The sequence below is a fragment of the Limanda limanda genome, chromosome 10 (assembly GCF_963576545.1).
Source record: "Limanda limanda chromosome 10, fLimLim1.1, whole genome shotgun sequence".
Lineage (NCBI taxonomy): Eukaryota > Metazoa > Chordata > Actinopteri > Pleuronectiformes > Pleuronectidae > Limanda > Limanda limanda.
In genome coordinates, this window is record NC_083645.1 from 10043217 (window position 1) to 10058761 (window position 15545).

At 40.5% G+C, this 15545-nt stretch overlaps 1 protein-coding gene and 1 long non-coding RNA gene across 2 annotated transcripts in view; one reads left to right on the top strand and one right to left on the bottom strand.

Annotated features, from left to right (window-relative positions):
- The window catches only part of ablim3 (actin binding LIM protein family, member 3), a 44189-nt gene that overhangs the window by 15497 nt on the left and 13147 nt on the right, over nucleotides 1-15545 (bottom strand). Inside the window, exons 3-6 of the mRNA XM_061080247.1 lie at nucleotides 14572-14755; nucleotides 9164-9279; nucleotides 1017-1143; nucleotides 807-900 (exon numbers count right to left, since the gene is read on the bottom strand). Coding sequence (XP_060936230.1) covers nucleotides 807-900; nucleotides 1017-1143; nucleotides 9164-9279; nucleotides 14572-14755 — 521 coding nt within the window. The remainder of the gene's footprint in view (nucleotides 1-806; nucleotides 901-1016; nucleotides 1144-9163; nucleotides 9280-14571; nucleotides 14756-15545) is intronic.
- LOC133011571 (uncharacterized) lies at nucleotides 5882-7614 on the top strand. Its single transcript, XR_009680751.1, has 3 exons — nucleotides 5882-6159; nucleotides 6374-6434; nucleotides 6772-7614. It is a non-coding gene; the product is annotated as an uncharacterized LOC133011571 (long non-coding RNA).

Below are 15545 nucleotides of genomic sequence, written 5' to 3' on the forward strand. Positions count from 1 at the left end.
TGTGTGTGTTCCTGTTTGCCTAGTAAGTTTGACTATGTCCGCTCCCTATTCTCAGGACCAAGTTGACATAAGGCTCCCTCCAGAGAATCTTCCAAAACATTTAATTAGCATCTGCACTCTATCCCTGCACTCATTATTTCCCTCACTTCTTCCCCTCGTCCATCTCAGCCTCTTCCTGGAATTTTCAATTTAAAATTGCTTCAGCGTAACATCGTGCAAATGTGATTTGAGTTTTTCAGCGTCTCGCCTTTTCCTACATTTTCCCCTTCAGTCTTTCCTCTTAATTCTTTTTTTTTACATTTCTTTTCCTCCCAATCTCTTTCACTTCTTTTTGTTACTGCAGGTTGACCGTGGTGTTCGAAGCAATAGGGCGGCTGTGGCTCTGGAGGTACAGAAGGTTGTACACTGACCAGAAGGTCGGTAGTTTGATCCCCTGCTCCTGCATCCTGTAGTGTCCTTGGGCAAGATACTGAACTGCAAATGTGTTTAACTATATAAATACAGTCCATTTACCATAACAGTGAAATTGTAGTTGTGGGCCTCTGCTTGATCACACCAACACGCTGTAGCTGAACTTGTTTTGGTTTAGAAAAGCAGGACAGACCGTTTTTTATCACCCCCTAATCTTAAGTCGCTCCCTCCCCAAAGCACAACGAGCATTAGACTGAGCTGAGGATGAAATGCGACTGCTCATTTCTGATAACACTATTTACACTCAGTTACCACAGTCCATGCAGTTTGGATTCCTGTATTTTTGTGCTGCTAAATCTCTGTTAGCCCGATCCCATGTAGGAATCCACGCTCACCTCCAGAACCCTTCCACTGATGTATCTGCTGCAGGTCTCACATTTCACCCCGTACTGGGCGTGGTAATCTGCCTCGCAGTATGGCACCCCATCCCTGGAATGAAGAAAATATGAATGACGCTGCTGTAGCGTGTCAAATGCACAGTTTACATATTCTGGAGGAAAAACTAGATATGAAGAATATCAAAGATAACCATTTTAACAACTCACTTGCTGATGTATTCTCCTGTGAGGACCATGTTGCAGGTCCGACATCTGAAGCAGCTGACGTGCCACTGTTTCTCCAACGCCAGGAGAGACTGACCCTGCTTGATCTCAGCTCCACATCCAGCACAGTCTGGAGAGAACAAAGATGAGGGTTCCATAAAAAAAAGAGCTGGCAAAAGTACACAATTCTTTACTCAAGTAGAAGTATAGATACCTGTGTTGAAAATGACTCAAGTAAAATTATAACCATACAGGATCTGAAATGTAAACCAATTGTAAAATTAAAAAAATCCCCTTTCTACTGGCTGCATGTGGGCCTAGCAAACTGAGACTCATGTCACTTTAATATGTTTGAACAATGTTTAACTTACAGTGCACTTCCTTCAAATTAATTAAAAAATAATAAACTAAAAACAGGGTTTCTTCACTTTCTTCCATGTTGTTTCTCCTGGTCAAAGACATAAGAGCCGCTTCGTCTCCGCGGTTGAGTCTCCTCCCCTTGTCTTTTTCACTTTGGTAATGAAAATGTAGCCAGAACAGATATTTGTTTTAAAATATAGGGAGTAAAAATAGAAAGTCGTCAGAAAAAGGATATGTAATATCTGAAAAATCGTATTTGTACTTCTTTACTTCCCACCTCTGCCAAAGGCGGAATGAGTTAATAGATGTAAAGGGGAAAAGTGCCAAGAGAAAAGAGGAATTATAGAAGCAGTAGAAAGAGAGCAATTGAGTGTGCCACGGTGTAATTGTACATCTTCAAACAGCCCCTGTGCTCCGAAGTGTAGTTTTCTTCCCCTTTGGCACTACCACCCCCTTAATCAATAGCCGGTCTAATGCTGGAGATTGCTGAGCTGTGTGTTCTCTCCACTGTAAGCACCGTTAAACATGACTGAGTGCAGGCAGGAAGCAGATATCACTGGAACAGCTTCGGGGCTAAACAGTCGCATGAATTCCCCCTCATATGAGGTGTATGAGTGTGTCTCTGTGTCTACAAACACACACACACACACACACACACACACACACAAATTCTTGCACCTTTCTCTTAGTGAGGACTTTCATCGGTGTGCCTAAACCTAACCGTCTTGGTCTGGAACCTAGAGATCCTCAATCTCTATATCAATGGTATATCAAGGATCCATGAAGTGACACAAATTAAACCACAGACCCCATTCGACTAGATGTAGATGTTTGCTTTATATGTGTTATATAGAAAGTGCATGGAATTCAGGACCAAAATAGACATCTACTCTGTCAGTGTGTTACTCATGGATGAATCCCCTTTTTTGCCACAAGGACCCTTCGAGGTCCCTGGACTGTACTTTGAGACACCCTACCCTATAAGAAAAAGCTTCAAGTCAGACATATCTCATCTTAAGGTTGAATCCAGACGGCACTTCAAATACGGGAAGACAAATCAGAGGGAGAAAATGCAAAAAACTGACACCACAAACTTGGAAAAGTCACGGTGGCTCCATCCTGAGAAACTGAGCCTGAATATCGGAGATATGATTTTGTATGTTGGAGAAATGGGGTTTGAGAGCTATTAAACGTCATGCGTCGGCCAGTGCAGTGCCTTCGGCTCCCCATTTCACCAGTTAATAGACGAGGCAGGGGGGAATCATGGAGATAACTTAATACTCCCTTACCCTAACATTACAACCAAATGTCCTAAACTAAGCCTTATTCTGACTCTAAAAGTAAGTCTTAACCCTCAAACAAACCCTGAGGAACAGGCCACAACTTATTTCCCCTACTTTAACCATTCAGTTGTGTTACCAATTTTTTTTAGATATATACTGTACAATATGTTATTTTTTTCTAACCCTACTCCCTTACCAAATTGTACCCCTACCCTTCACTGTTTGGTAATTTGTGTTTTCCTTTTATGGGCTCTCATATAATTTTAGGAGTTATATTATAAAACTAGAAAGAATAAATATAATTTAGACTTAAAACAAAACAATTAATGGTTTTATATGGGATCATTTGTGCCCTAACCCAAATTCTAGCCTCAACCCTAGAAGCAAGACTTAAACTTCAAACAATGCTTTGAAAATGCGAGGACCGGCCAAGGTCTATGCTCAAAAGAACACACAGGTTTGTGCAGTTATCCTTGTTAGGACATTGTATTAACTTTGATTCATTGTGGACAGCACAACCACAAACTTATCCATGACCAATTAATGTATAACCCTAACCCTAAACTAATCACAATTCATGCTGAAAGTCATAAAGATTTAACAAAAAGTGGACACACAGACGCTCACTGTAAACAACTAGACTCCACATTCCATTTCCCTCAGAACGACGCCCCGGTTAGATTTAATGACTGAGGACAGTGACGATGCTGGAAATGATGCTCGGCTTCAGGGTGTCAAAACACTGGAAAGAAGAGTCCATTTGTTTCTATTTGGAAGATGTTTGGCTCAGCTCAACCTTTTCTGACCCGGTCCACTGCCCCTGTGAGAAGCCTGGAGGCACAAGGGAGGCAGCACATCACTCTGCGCTGTCAGCCAAGACAAACTGTGTTTGCAGTTAAAAAAAAACTGCAGTGAACAGTATTGAGTAAAGTTTGCACAGTCTAAATAAATCGAAGTGTCGCTCTGAAGTGATGGTGCTGAGTCTATGGGGCGAGGGATTCAGCTCCAGGCTGAGAGACACTACTGAGTCAGTATTCAGTTCCTATTTTAGCCACAGAATGATATCACTATTAGATCAACTGCAGTTATGCAACAGAGCTTATGACCAGACATTATTGGCTATGGTAGATAAAAACTCACATTGTAGGAGAGAGGACAGAAAAAATGCTGGCCACACCCTAAAGGCCACATGACATGAAAAATAATGTTTCCTCAGTTTTACTCTTGTGTCCATGTGTTTATTGTTAATTTATCTGCTATATGTCAAAAATGTGAAGAAAAAACAAAAAAAAACAAATGATAAAGTATTTTTTCATCAAAATCCCTGTATTCTTCCTTTATAAAACACAAACTGTGTTATGACTCGTCCTGTACTCAGCAGTGTACAACGATAATGCTCCCTCCCTATGATTATAATCCTGATCCCCTGGCGCTGCTACACTGTCTCATTCATTGATTAAATCTGCAGGCAAAGGTGGCAGCGAGAAGTCCTTGACAACAGAAAAACAGGCGGTTATAATGACTTCCACTATTAAACTGCTAGTAATTGTCAACCCTGACACACGTCCAGCACTGTTGGTTGCTGCTGTGAATGCCAATCAATATCTGTGACAATTCCCTCAAGCTAGTTGTTTCTTCCGAACACACATAAATCATCAGAATCATATTGCACCTTGATATCTATTTCACAGGGTCCTTAATATGTGATGTCACAGCAGCTGTTTTACTTTGGTAAGAGGCGTGGCTAGATGTAGAGCATGTTCAACCTCTTAACTTTTAAAATAAGCATTGGGATCCATATTTATTCATTTTTTTAAATTTATGAATATAGAAAATAGTATTAAATATTACTAATAAGACTTTTGCTCTTGCTTTTGTACTTTGCAAATTTACCGATTTCATATTTGTGTTTTCTCCCTGTCTTAGACTGTTTTCTGTATTTACTGTACTTGGGACATATTGCAAATTTATTTTCCATGTATTAATGCAAACACTAAGTCCAAGTGTCCCTTATACAACGTCCTTTCCACCACTTATTGCTTTCAGATGCGGAAGCAAAATTCTCCCAAAAATAGATCTCAGAAGTCACAGTAGTGAAAATATTATATCTACTCACTGGTTCACAGCTTTCTCAAACCTGCAAGTTGCTCTGTAAAGGTTTTAACCTGCACATGTCTTTGCTACAGCAGTAACTTCCTGCTTTTTATACATAGAAGATTTAGGGAAAGTCTGGCAAACAGCTGGTTAGCTTAGTTATAAAGGCAATAAAGATGTTGGTAGGTACACTGTAAAACCTAACAGTACATCTTACTTAATGAAGTAAGTTACAATAACTTAATTCTCAAAAAAAGTTGAGACCACTAATATCAATAATTTAACAGAACTCAAAAGTAAATTATTGAAGTAATAACTTAGTTATTTTGAGTTCGATTAAATTCGAGAGCATTTTGAGTACTGCTGACATGAATACATTTTTTTCAATGACTCATTTTCTTTAAGTTGATTTTATACTATTACAAAAAATGCAATTCCCATGGGCTGCTTCCTATTTCTTAGGATTTTAAATTGTATTTTTGTTTTTGTTTATAAATCATCATATTTTGGATAAGTATGCATCCAGATCATCTTTAATAATCCTCCAAAGTTGAACCTAAGTGAGGATGTTAATTACATAACGTACAAGCAGGTATTTTTAACAACTTGATTGACAGAAAATTAATTGCCAACTAATATTATACGTGATTCATTGTGTAGCATATGTACATGTGAAAGTTATATATATATATAAACATATATATATATTTATATAATATTGTTTTAATTTCCTTGCCTTATACATCTTTTAATATTTTGGAGTGTTGAAGGATGGGGCGAGGGGGGGTCAACTTCTGTTTGTGATTTCTAAACTATTTTCCATCCCAAATCATTATCGTATTTTATAGTCCAGAAATAAAAGCACGGCTCTTATAAGTCTATGCTCTATACGCAAGTAAACGTCAAGACTCTAAGTTATTAGTCCGTTCATCTTCCGCTCCTGCAACAATAAAACCTTGTTAAAATAAATGAATCGACTCAGTCAACAGAAACGCGAGAGTGCTTTTACTCTGAAAGGAACACAGGAAGAGGTGAGTGGTTTAAGCCCATGACCTCAGGTGAGCTGACCCGCTGAGGTGAAGCGGATCCACGGCTTCACAGCAGAACCAGAGACAGCGAGGCCCGGGGGGAAACTGAGTCAGATGTTTGGAAAAGCCATTTGAGCGTTTACAGACTCATTCAACTTTCTCCGTCACCTTCCTGTGAGTCTGCTCACTTCCGGTAACCTGCCGTTCACCTGCTGTCGCACACGGTACCGACGGGGACGGGGGGCGTGACCGGTTCGAGCCGGTCAGAACGAGGTTTGCACCTGGCACCGGCGTGATGGAAAAGATCGGCACGAAGAGCTTTCTGCTGGACAGACTTCACTACTGACGGAGAACCCCGTGACGATACGTCCTCCACGCAAGGTAACGTTGTTCTTTCATTGCTGCTCTTCATGTCTTGGATGCGTTAGCATCACTACTTCCGGAAGCTGACATTTAGGCTACAAAACAAGGTGTAAATGACGCCGTCTCGACTTGAATTTGAATGTACGGGCTTATGGACACTTAGATGACTATGATTAGATAACACCACAGGAGCATAATGGAGACATTTTCTGTTTGTTTTCTTCTGTTTCAGTTACTCCAGTTGTATTGGATTTGGCTGCAACGCTGTTTATCCCTAAAACATCAGCATAGTGGTGAGTAGATAATGAGTGCATTTTAACTTAATTCAATCTATTTCCAAAGATGTTTTTGTATTTGTTCAGTCATAACATATGCCCTAACCAGGCAGTGCAGTATGCAGGAGGAATGATTACATAAACCAACTTTTAAAAGTAACATAATATGTTGTATCTGTAACTAATGTCTTTATCAGCTATTTTGAGAAAAATATAAGCAACAAAAATATACCCAATCCAGAACTCTGCCCTCACTATATGAACAACTCAAAGGTAATGGTCCACACAGCAATCATATTATATGGTTTGTAAAAGTACACTCAACTACACTGGTACACATGTATTCCCTTTTCAGGATGAGATGGAGGCAACCCAGGAGGGAGCAGTGGCTCTGGTTGCAGTGGTGGATGAAGCGGAGGTGCCTGCAGGAGTTCTCTTTGAAACTCATCATGTGTCGATCGTTCTCAAATCAAGTTGTAATATCTCACAGATCTTGAACTGATTCACTGGTAATTTTGTGTGGACTGATCTTTGCTCTACATTTGAGCTACCCTGAGAAGCTGAGTGGCTTCTTTGAGTTCATCCAGGTTGTCCTGTTAAATCTTGATGATGGGAGAAAGCAGCTCGAAGCTAAGTTGCAGTCCTTGAGAAATGAGCTGGAGTAGGTTGTCATTAGCTTATCATGTTGAATGTCAGCATCGTTTTTTGCTTGCATGCCAAATACTGGTAGCTAATGACATGTATATAGAGTAAACTATGGCACCTCAGATTTTTGTGTTAAAATAGATCCTAATCTTGGATTGCTTCTGTGGTGTTCACACTTCTCTTCTTTACCACATGGAAATATTTGTAATTTATATTTATATGATTTTTTATATGAGCCTCATTTCATTGTCATTTCCAGCATATAAATGTTAATGTATACAACATTTAATTCAACAGCTTCATTGTAAAACAATATTGGCACGGAATCCAAGGGTATCCAAATGTTGACGTTAAAAATGTTTTATTTTGTCAGTTACTGACACTTTGGATGAACTATACCTTTAAACTGTTTACTTAAAATGTGCCCTGCTTTATGTTCAGTTAATCGTTATGGGCATAATAATGTGCTTAGTCTGCTGTAGCCTTTAAGATTGCATATGTGAAAAATCTGAGAGATATTCCTTTGAATTTCAGTAGCTGATTGCATTGAAATGTGAACATCAAAATAAATTGCTCAAACTGACTCATGTGGGTGTTTTTATTTTGAGTTAATAGAGTTTAAAATGTTTAAGGCAATCAGTTTCATCAAATGAACTGAGTAGCCATAATAAAGTTTTAAGTTATCACAACTACTATGTAATCATTTTCTTAAATGGAAGACAACTAAGTAAATTGAACTTAAGTGGTAACATTTGTATAAAGAAGGTTCATTTAAGTTGGTCTTACTTAATTCACTTACATTCTGTCAACACATTGTAAATAAGTGTGTGTAAATACTGCATATGAGTATAGAATACTAAATAGATTTAAGGTCAGGTAACTTATAGGGATCGGCAATATTAACTTTAGTTACTCAAGTTGCCTCAACAATAAATATTTGAGTTACTTTTGCTTAAATCAAATAATTTGTAAACCTTAAATTGTTTGAGTTAATAAACTTAAATGGTTCAAGGCAATCAGTTTCAGCAAACGGTTTGAGTTGACCTAACTTGTAAGGTTTTACAGTGTAGATACAGGCAGTTGCACTCCAACATGTTGCAGTTATTGCCACAGTGAAGCCCCCAATATAAAATGTATGATGTGGAATAAGAAGCATTCCGTACATGTTCATTAACCATAATTTCAAAAATCTAAATATATCTTTTATTATTGCATTAATTTCGAATTGAGATGAGAGTCAACCTTAGTACGAGCACATTAATGGGACATGAAACTTGATTAGGGTTTTAAAATGTAATTCCTCTGCTTCATCAGTACGTAAATGAGCAAACTCCGATTTTTTAATCTTTTCCACCAGGACAAAAATAAATCTCAGTATGTTCCTTCCTTCCAAATCCTTTCAAATAATAACTTCCCGCTTGGCAAAGTGCATTTCCACCACTTTTCTATCCTCAGCGTCTATTTGCATTCTGCTTGTTTCACAAAATTATGGAGGAACAGGCAGTCACAGCCAGTACATTACATTAAGTGTCTGCACTCTGTGTCCCGTCTCATCGACTGCCTCCTCATAAGTCAGAGTGCTGAACATGTACCTGGGGAGCTGTTTGGATTTTATTCTCCTGAATGGAGTGGTCGTGGAAGGACAGTTACTCACTGTCTCTCTGCCATCTGTTATTACTGCACAGCCAGTGAGCGGCAGCCTCCTGTCTGTGTGCAGCACTTCACAAATGATTCACGATTAATCACTTTAGCTCTTTTATGGGATAACACTTTGTCATTTTTCTTACTTCGTACTGACTAGGAGACGTCTGTGATGCACACACCTGTATTCTAAGGATGTTTGCTTCATTATGTGACCAGTTGTGCGTCAGATCATCTGCAAGTTTAGCGTTGACAGTAATGAATGGATGATGTGTCTGTTTGTGCTGCGTAATTGTCAGCTGGCACATCAGCTCGACGGGTCCGACCACTGATCTGACAGACACTTGATTAAGCTAAATGTGCTAAATGGGCCCCGCGGACATATCGCATTAGACTCGGCGCAGTGCAACGCCTGGTGGCCCTAAACAGAGCGGACAGAGCAAGGCGGACGTGGGACTTACGGCTGGGCCCGTGGATCTTGATCGGTTCATTTGGCTTGACGAGTTTCTGCGAGCACTGCTGGCACACGCAGTTCTTCCCACTGAACGTCACCCGGTCTCCAATGGGGAAGGGTTTACTGAGGAGGGAAAAAACAAATCAAGAGAGAATGAGAGTGAGAATTAGAAATACTGCACACAGTAGGATGTAGAATTCCCGCAGCCATTCTGTATGTTTACAATAATTAGAAGTGAACACATGGAAATAACAAATGGGTACTGGCAGAAACATGATTGGGGGACAGACAGGCTACAATCCTGCCGACACAGGCTGCATACAGTCTGACTTCCCCTATTAACTTTATAATCTATTTGCAAACATTTGAGTCGACGGGTTAATAGGACGTTGACTGTCGCAGGAGCACCTGGCTGCTCTGTGATTAAAGAGACGATAATGTGACGCTGCCACCGGCTTCTGAAAGAAAAACTGTCTCTCTCATTGAGAATGAAAACTTATTGGGAAGACTGTGTGGCATGCATACTGATCCTAACTGCCTCTTTCTCTATCCGTCTGTCCGCCCAGTTCACTCCTCACACAGCTGTTGCCACCAGGGCACCACTTTCTCATCGCTTAAAAGCTAAGATACAGTAAGGAGGAGTAAACAGACACACACACACACACACACACACACACACACACACACACACACACACACACACACACACACACACACACACACACACACACACATGCAGACAGGCAGACAACACGACAGCGAAGCAAACATTTAATTTACCACTTCGTGGTACACTGTTTTGCCTCTTTCCTCCCTCTGCTTTTTCGCGAAGACAGATTGATTTCTTTATGACCGGGGGAGGATGTTGGAATGAATGCTGAGCTAAAAGGCTTAGGGAAGGCTGTTTAAAAGACATAGACGGCAGTAATCCTTTTATTCCCCTGCTGAGGCCTGGAGCTGGACCCAAGGCCCAGAGGGAGGCTGACGTCTCCAGTAGAGCTCACAGGAGAGCAGACCAGACGTGTACACATTGAGAGATGTACATACACACGCAGGGGTAAAGGCTTGGGCAATATATACAGTGCAGGCAACTGTACTGGCCTTAGAACTATTGTCTCTGTCTAAATGTGTGTGGTCCCAGTATTACTAATGTTGTGGGGACATAAATCATGATTAAATGACAAAATCAACTATAATGCAAAAGGTGACAACGTGTTTAAGGTTAGGGTTACGCTTAGGTTTAGGTTAGGTTAGGTTAGGTTAGGTAACGTTTGGGTTCTGGTTTGGGTTAAGGCAAGATTAGGTTAAATTTAGGGTTAGGTAAGCTAAGTTAATGTTTGGGTTAAGGTTTTGGTTTAGGTTAAGGTATGGGTAAATAGGCAAGTAGTAACTATGTAAAAGGATAAGTCTCCAGAAAATCAATGTTAGTCAAAGTAATGCCCTCTGAAGAAATTAGTTCCTCATACAGACCCCAGGCTTCAGAGGCTCTGTGGAGGACAGATGTCCCAAATCAGAGCCAAAGTCTGAGTTAACATATGCTGAGCATCTTGTGACTCCAACCACAAACAAAGTCATTACAATTTCATACACAGTCAATTTATACGTCGTATAAATATTTGCTCACTGAAAACAACTGCTGACCCTATTTGTACTCTTTGTCCATTGAAAGCCGATGGTAACTATCACCATGTGTTCTGTGAGTTTTTTAAGATTCGAAAGATGGTCGCCTCTTACCTCTGCAAGCTGTTTGCAATGGGGCTGCCCTGCTCACCAGTTACACTCAACATAACTCATCTTACTACATAACTTGTCAAATCTGGGCCTTACTTGAACAAAAAAATCTAAGATGGCCTTGCAGTACCGAAAAAATTGGTTGACATAAATTGGAAGAATTCCAACTCCCGCTCTATTCGTTCTTGGGTTCTGACGTACTTGGACATTGTAAACTTTGAGTTGTCAAGTGCTTGGGTTCCTGAAGGAATCAGAACTAGAGACCTTGGTTTCTTTCGAAATTGATAATGAATATTTGATCATAAAAAGATACATCACACAAACTGCCTTGGACATATTTTTTATCTAGGCTCATGAGGTCACAGTGACCTTGACATTTGACCTTTGACCACCAAACTCTAATCTGATCATTCTTGAATCAAACTGAATGTTTGTAGGAAATGTGAAGGAATTCCCGAAGGCTTTCTTGAGATATCACTGGAACGGTAATACATGCGAACCAATGGACAAATGGACTGACGGACAACAGTGCTTCAAAAGTCTCTAGCGAATTGGATATTGGGATATAAAGCATATTGAAATTAAAAAAGGATATTTTTTATTTACGGTGCATTTTGAGGTCGGCCTTCAGTTGTGTGTAAAGCCAAACATGGAAAACCAGAGCAGTCTGAGTTTATTTTTGAGGTTTGTATCTGTGTGCACTTTCGACCAATGCTAAATCTTTTACATGTCTGAGTGCCTGATCATAGCTTTCGCAGCCTACAGATCAAACTGAGGGCACAAAAAGCCATGATAGTGCAGAAAAGTGAGTAAGGTCTGTATTTGAACTTATCTCTACCTGTGTGCTGCTCTCACTCCCTCAAGACCCTCTCGCCTTGTCAGCCTTTCTCAGCTCTTAAAAAATTCACACTGTTTACATATTTAATGCATGCTTTTTTTTTTAAACTGTTCACAGGAGTGAAGCTATTTCTTGGTTTAGAGATATGCCCCTATGGCTTTGATCACAGCAGCTTCTCAAAAACACAAAAGGAAAAGTAAGACGCACTTTCTGCCTTCGTTAGGAGCCGAGACCATGATGACAAAGAGAAAAGGGGGACGATGATGGAGACGTTAAAGGAAGGCGATGGGATGATGATAATGATTAAGAGCAGGAAGGGGATGACAGGAATAATGAGTAGGATGAGGAAGAGGAGGAGAAGAAAGACAGGAGGGGAGGATGAAGGGATACAAAGGAAAAGAGGCTGCACAAGGGCTGTGAGGGATGTGACAGAGGGCAGTCGGAGCAGGAAAGAGGAGATTCACCCTTAGGCACCTTGCTGCCTCTTCCACATAAGCTAACGCACACACATACACACACACACACACACACACACACACACACACACACACACACACACACGCACACACAGACACACACACACACACACGCACACACACACACACACACACACACACACACACACACACGCCACTGTCAGCGCCAGGACTGCTCCACTGACTGTCTCCGGCCAGTTGGTGTCAGTTCAGTTTTCTCTGCCCACGGCTGCTGGGCATGACTGTGTGTTTATCAGCCAATGTCGAGCAGATACACAACAACAGACGAACACTAGTCTCCTGGAGCGAGGGAGGGAGGATAAGATCACTCTTATGTAAACCTCATGAGACAAAACCACAGGCAGACAGGGAGGTAGAGCACGAGGAAGACCGGTGTTCCCACATACCATTCATGTTTCTGCAGAATAAACAGAATAAACAGACACAACCGACTTTTTCTGAATGAAACTCTAAAGAGTGACAAGGAGAGTGAACCGATGGGACAGGAAGAGATGCCACTGCTGACTCTTAGTTTGTTCAGGAGCGGCTTCATGTGAACACGGACGGAGGTCAGAGGAGGGATGGCCTACTTCTCCTCACTCCAACACGAATCCCCGTGCCCCGGGTCGGCTCTGTCTCTCTGGATTGTGCCAAGAATAAGCAAAACGACTGCTCTGTCTTTCCAGGCAGACATTTGTCACAGACTACAGGGCAGTACAGATAAACAGGTGATGGAGTATTATATATGGTAGAGGGGTGGGCAACATTAGGAAAATTATATCAAGATAACAAATTTCGTATAAATCGATATTGTTAATAATCAAGATCAATGTCACAACATTATTTATTTTGAGTTTAAAGATTTTAGCTCCTGTGGTTGTGGTTTTAAACTGTTTATGCGCAGACAATGACAAACACTTGATAAACAGCGAAACATTTTATAAATCTAAGCTTGATCAATTATGTCCTATATTTCCTCACTGTAATTACACAATGCAAATAAGTTAAATAAATTTTATATATATATATATTTTCCTTTAAAAAGGTAAAGGCTCTTCTCCTTTTTATCCCTTCATCCTGTAGTGGAAAATTCTACTGTTCCTGTAGTGCCTGTAAGGTCAACACAGGTTCAAATGTATCTGATCATAAGTTCTTCTGTTTTCAAGTGACCCGGGTTCATATGAGTCATTGAACTGTGTTTGTTCCTGAAACTTTCTCTAAAAATCTATTGTTGGAGATCGTGTCTAGACACTGTCTCGTCAAAGTTCCTGTTTCAAATGCTAAATCTTAAGTTTCTTTATGATGTTATTGATGCTGTGATCAGATGATCTGCCTGTCCACGTGTGCTGTATATGTGTTTGTGTAAAGTCCCTCTGAGTGTTTTGAGGAACTCAGGGGGGGCTTCTTAACTGCCAGTTCCTGAGAGACTCTTTGCACTCTCAAGCAGACAGCCTTGCTCTCAGTTTGATTGTGTCCGGAGCTTCGTTAATAAAAGACAGACTAGCTGTTTGTTTGATTCACTCTTTATTCCTGATGACGACGTAAAATTGCCATAACAATCCTCCCCTCCTGTCTTTCTTCTCCTTCTCTTCATCATCCTACTCATTAATCCTGTCATCCTCTTCCTGCTCTTAATCATTATCATCATCCAATCGCCTTCCTTTTACGTCTCCATCATCGTCCCCCTTTTCTCTTTGTCATCACAGCCTCAGCTACTAACAAACTTATATATATATTGAAATTTTGTTCTATATTGCTACTGATAAAAATGATATTGCAACGATTATTAATATTATTTTATTGCTGCAGTTTTGTGTTTTGTTATGCTTGAGTATCAGGGATGGCAATATGGTTTAAATGCTTTGCAAGTATTATCATTACATACTCTTTATAAAGTTGAAAAATCAAGGGCTGTTTATGGATAAAATAATCCTCGTGAATTTTCAGTTTTTGTCACTTACATCTGACTAAATTGGTTTGGTTCCAAATTTAAATGTTAAAAATGTATTAAATGACCCTATGTAATGCAAAATGAATAACTCATATCTGACATCCAACTTCAGTTCCTCCACAAAGCAATTTAGCGTCTTTCAGCTCCTGGTTTTGATTTTTTGGGAAAACCTTAATGTTCTGGTTCTGTCTCTCGCTGCTGAAAATAATTATTAAACTGCAAAGGAGAACGACATCAACAGGGGGCGGAAAGCGTTTGGTTTATTACTTTGCAATGTACAATCCCAAATTAATGCTGTTGTTGCCCTCGTTCTGCCCAACCATCTGTAAGCTTGCACATGGAGGATCGTGTGTTTTTTATAGCGTGTGCATGTAGTGTATATGTGTAGTATGTGTATGTGTGTGTGTGTGTGTGTATACCTGCAAACACTGCAAACAAAGCACTTGGGGTGGTACGTGCGTCCCAGTGCCGAGACCACCTCCCCTGTGATGAAGCTGTCACAGCTGTCGCAGCGTGTACCGTACAGACGCTGATAGTCTGCTGTGCAGATGTACTCGCCCTTCTTCTGGAAGAAGCCAGATTGTGCAAGATCACAGTTACACACTGTGGAGAGAACAGGGGAGAGAGAGTGAGAGAGCAGGAAAGTTGAAACATATGGAAAAATCTGTGGGTATCAGAAATGGTATTTTTGGCATTAAAATTGTCAAAACACATCAAGATTTTCTGTCATGTGATCTTAATATAAAGTTTAATAACAGAACACTGAGTAAGATAAGTAAGACTTAATGTTTTTTCAGTTTTTTATATTCTGTCTCAGAACATATGTCTTGTGTTTTTTCAGTGTGCTGTTTGTGTGCACTGGTGCTTTCCTGTGAGTGTGTGTGTGTGTGTGTGTGTGTGTGTGTGTGTGTGTGTGTGTGTGTGTGTGTGTTTGACGTCACACGCTAGCTGCTGGGGAAGTTATTCAGACAGTGGTGAGACAATTTGCTCTGATGAGAATATAATGATATAATCAGTGGAAAAGTCATTTTGTGCTAAACAATGTGGAGAAGGAGACAAAACAACAAAACACACGTTCCCAGCATCATCCGAACATCGACACCAGGCTCATTACGCAGCAATGGGAGAGGCACTGAAATCATTTGCTGTGTACGTGAAAGGTGAGGGTGTAGTTTGTGCAGTTTGTGTGTGCGTCTCTTTATTGTATACCCTAAGCAGACAATGTGCGCTACAGCACTTTGCCGTGTAATTGAGAGTGGATTCCAGTGAGAGTAACAGTATAGCTAAAAGGCATTTTCACGGATCACTGGCCAGTGTGGTTTCTGGTCTCTGGTTTCTACCTACACTCTGCGGCTACCAAGAGGAAGATTAGTCAGTTATTATGACCTCCGCC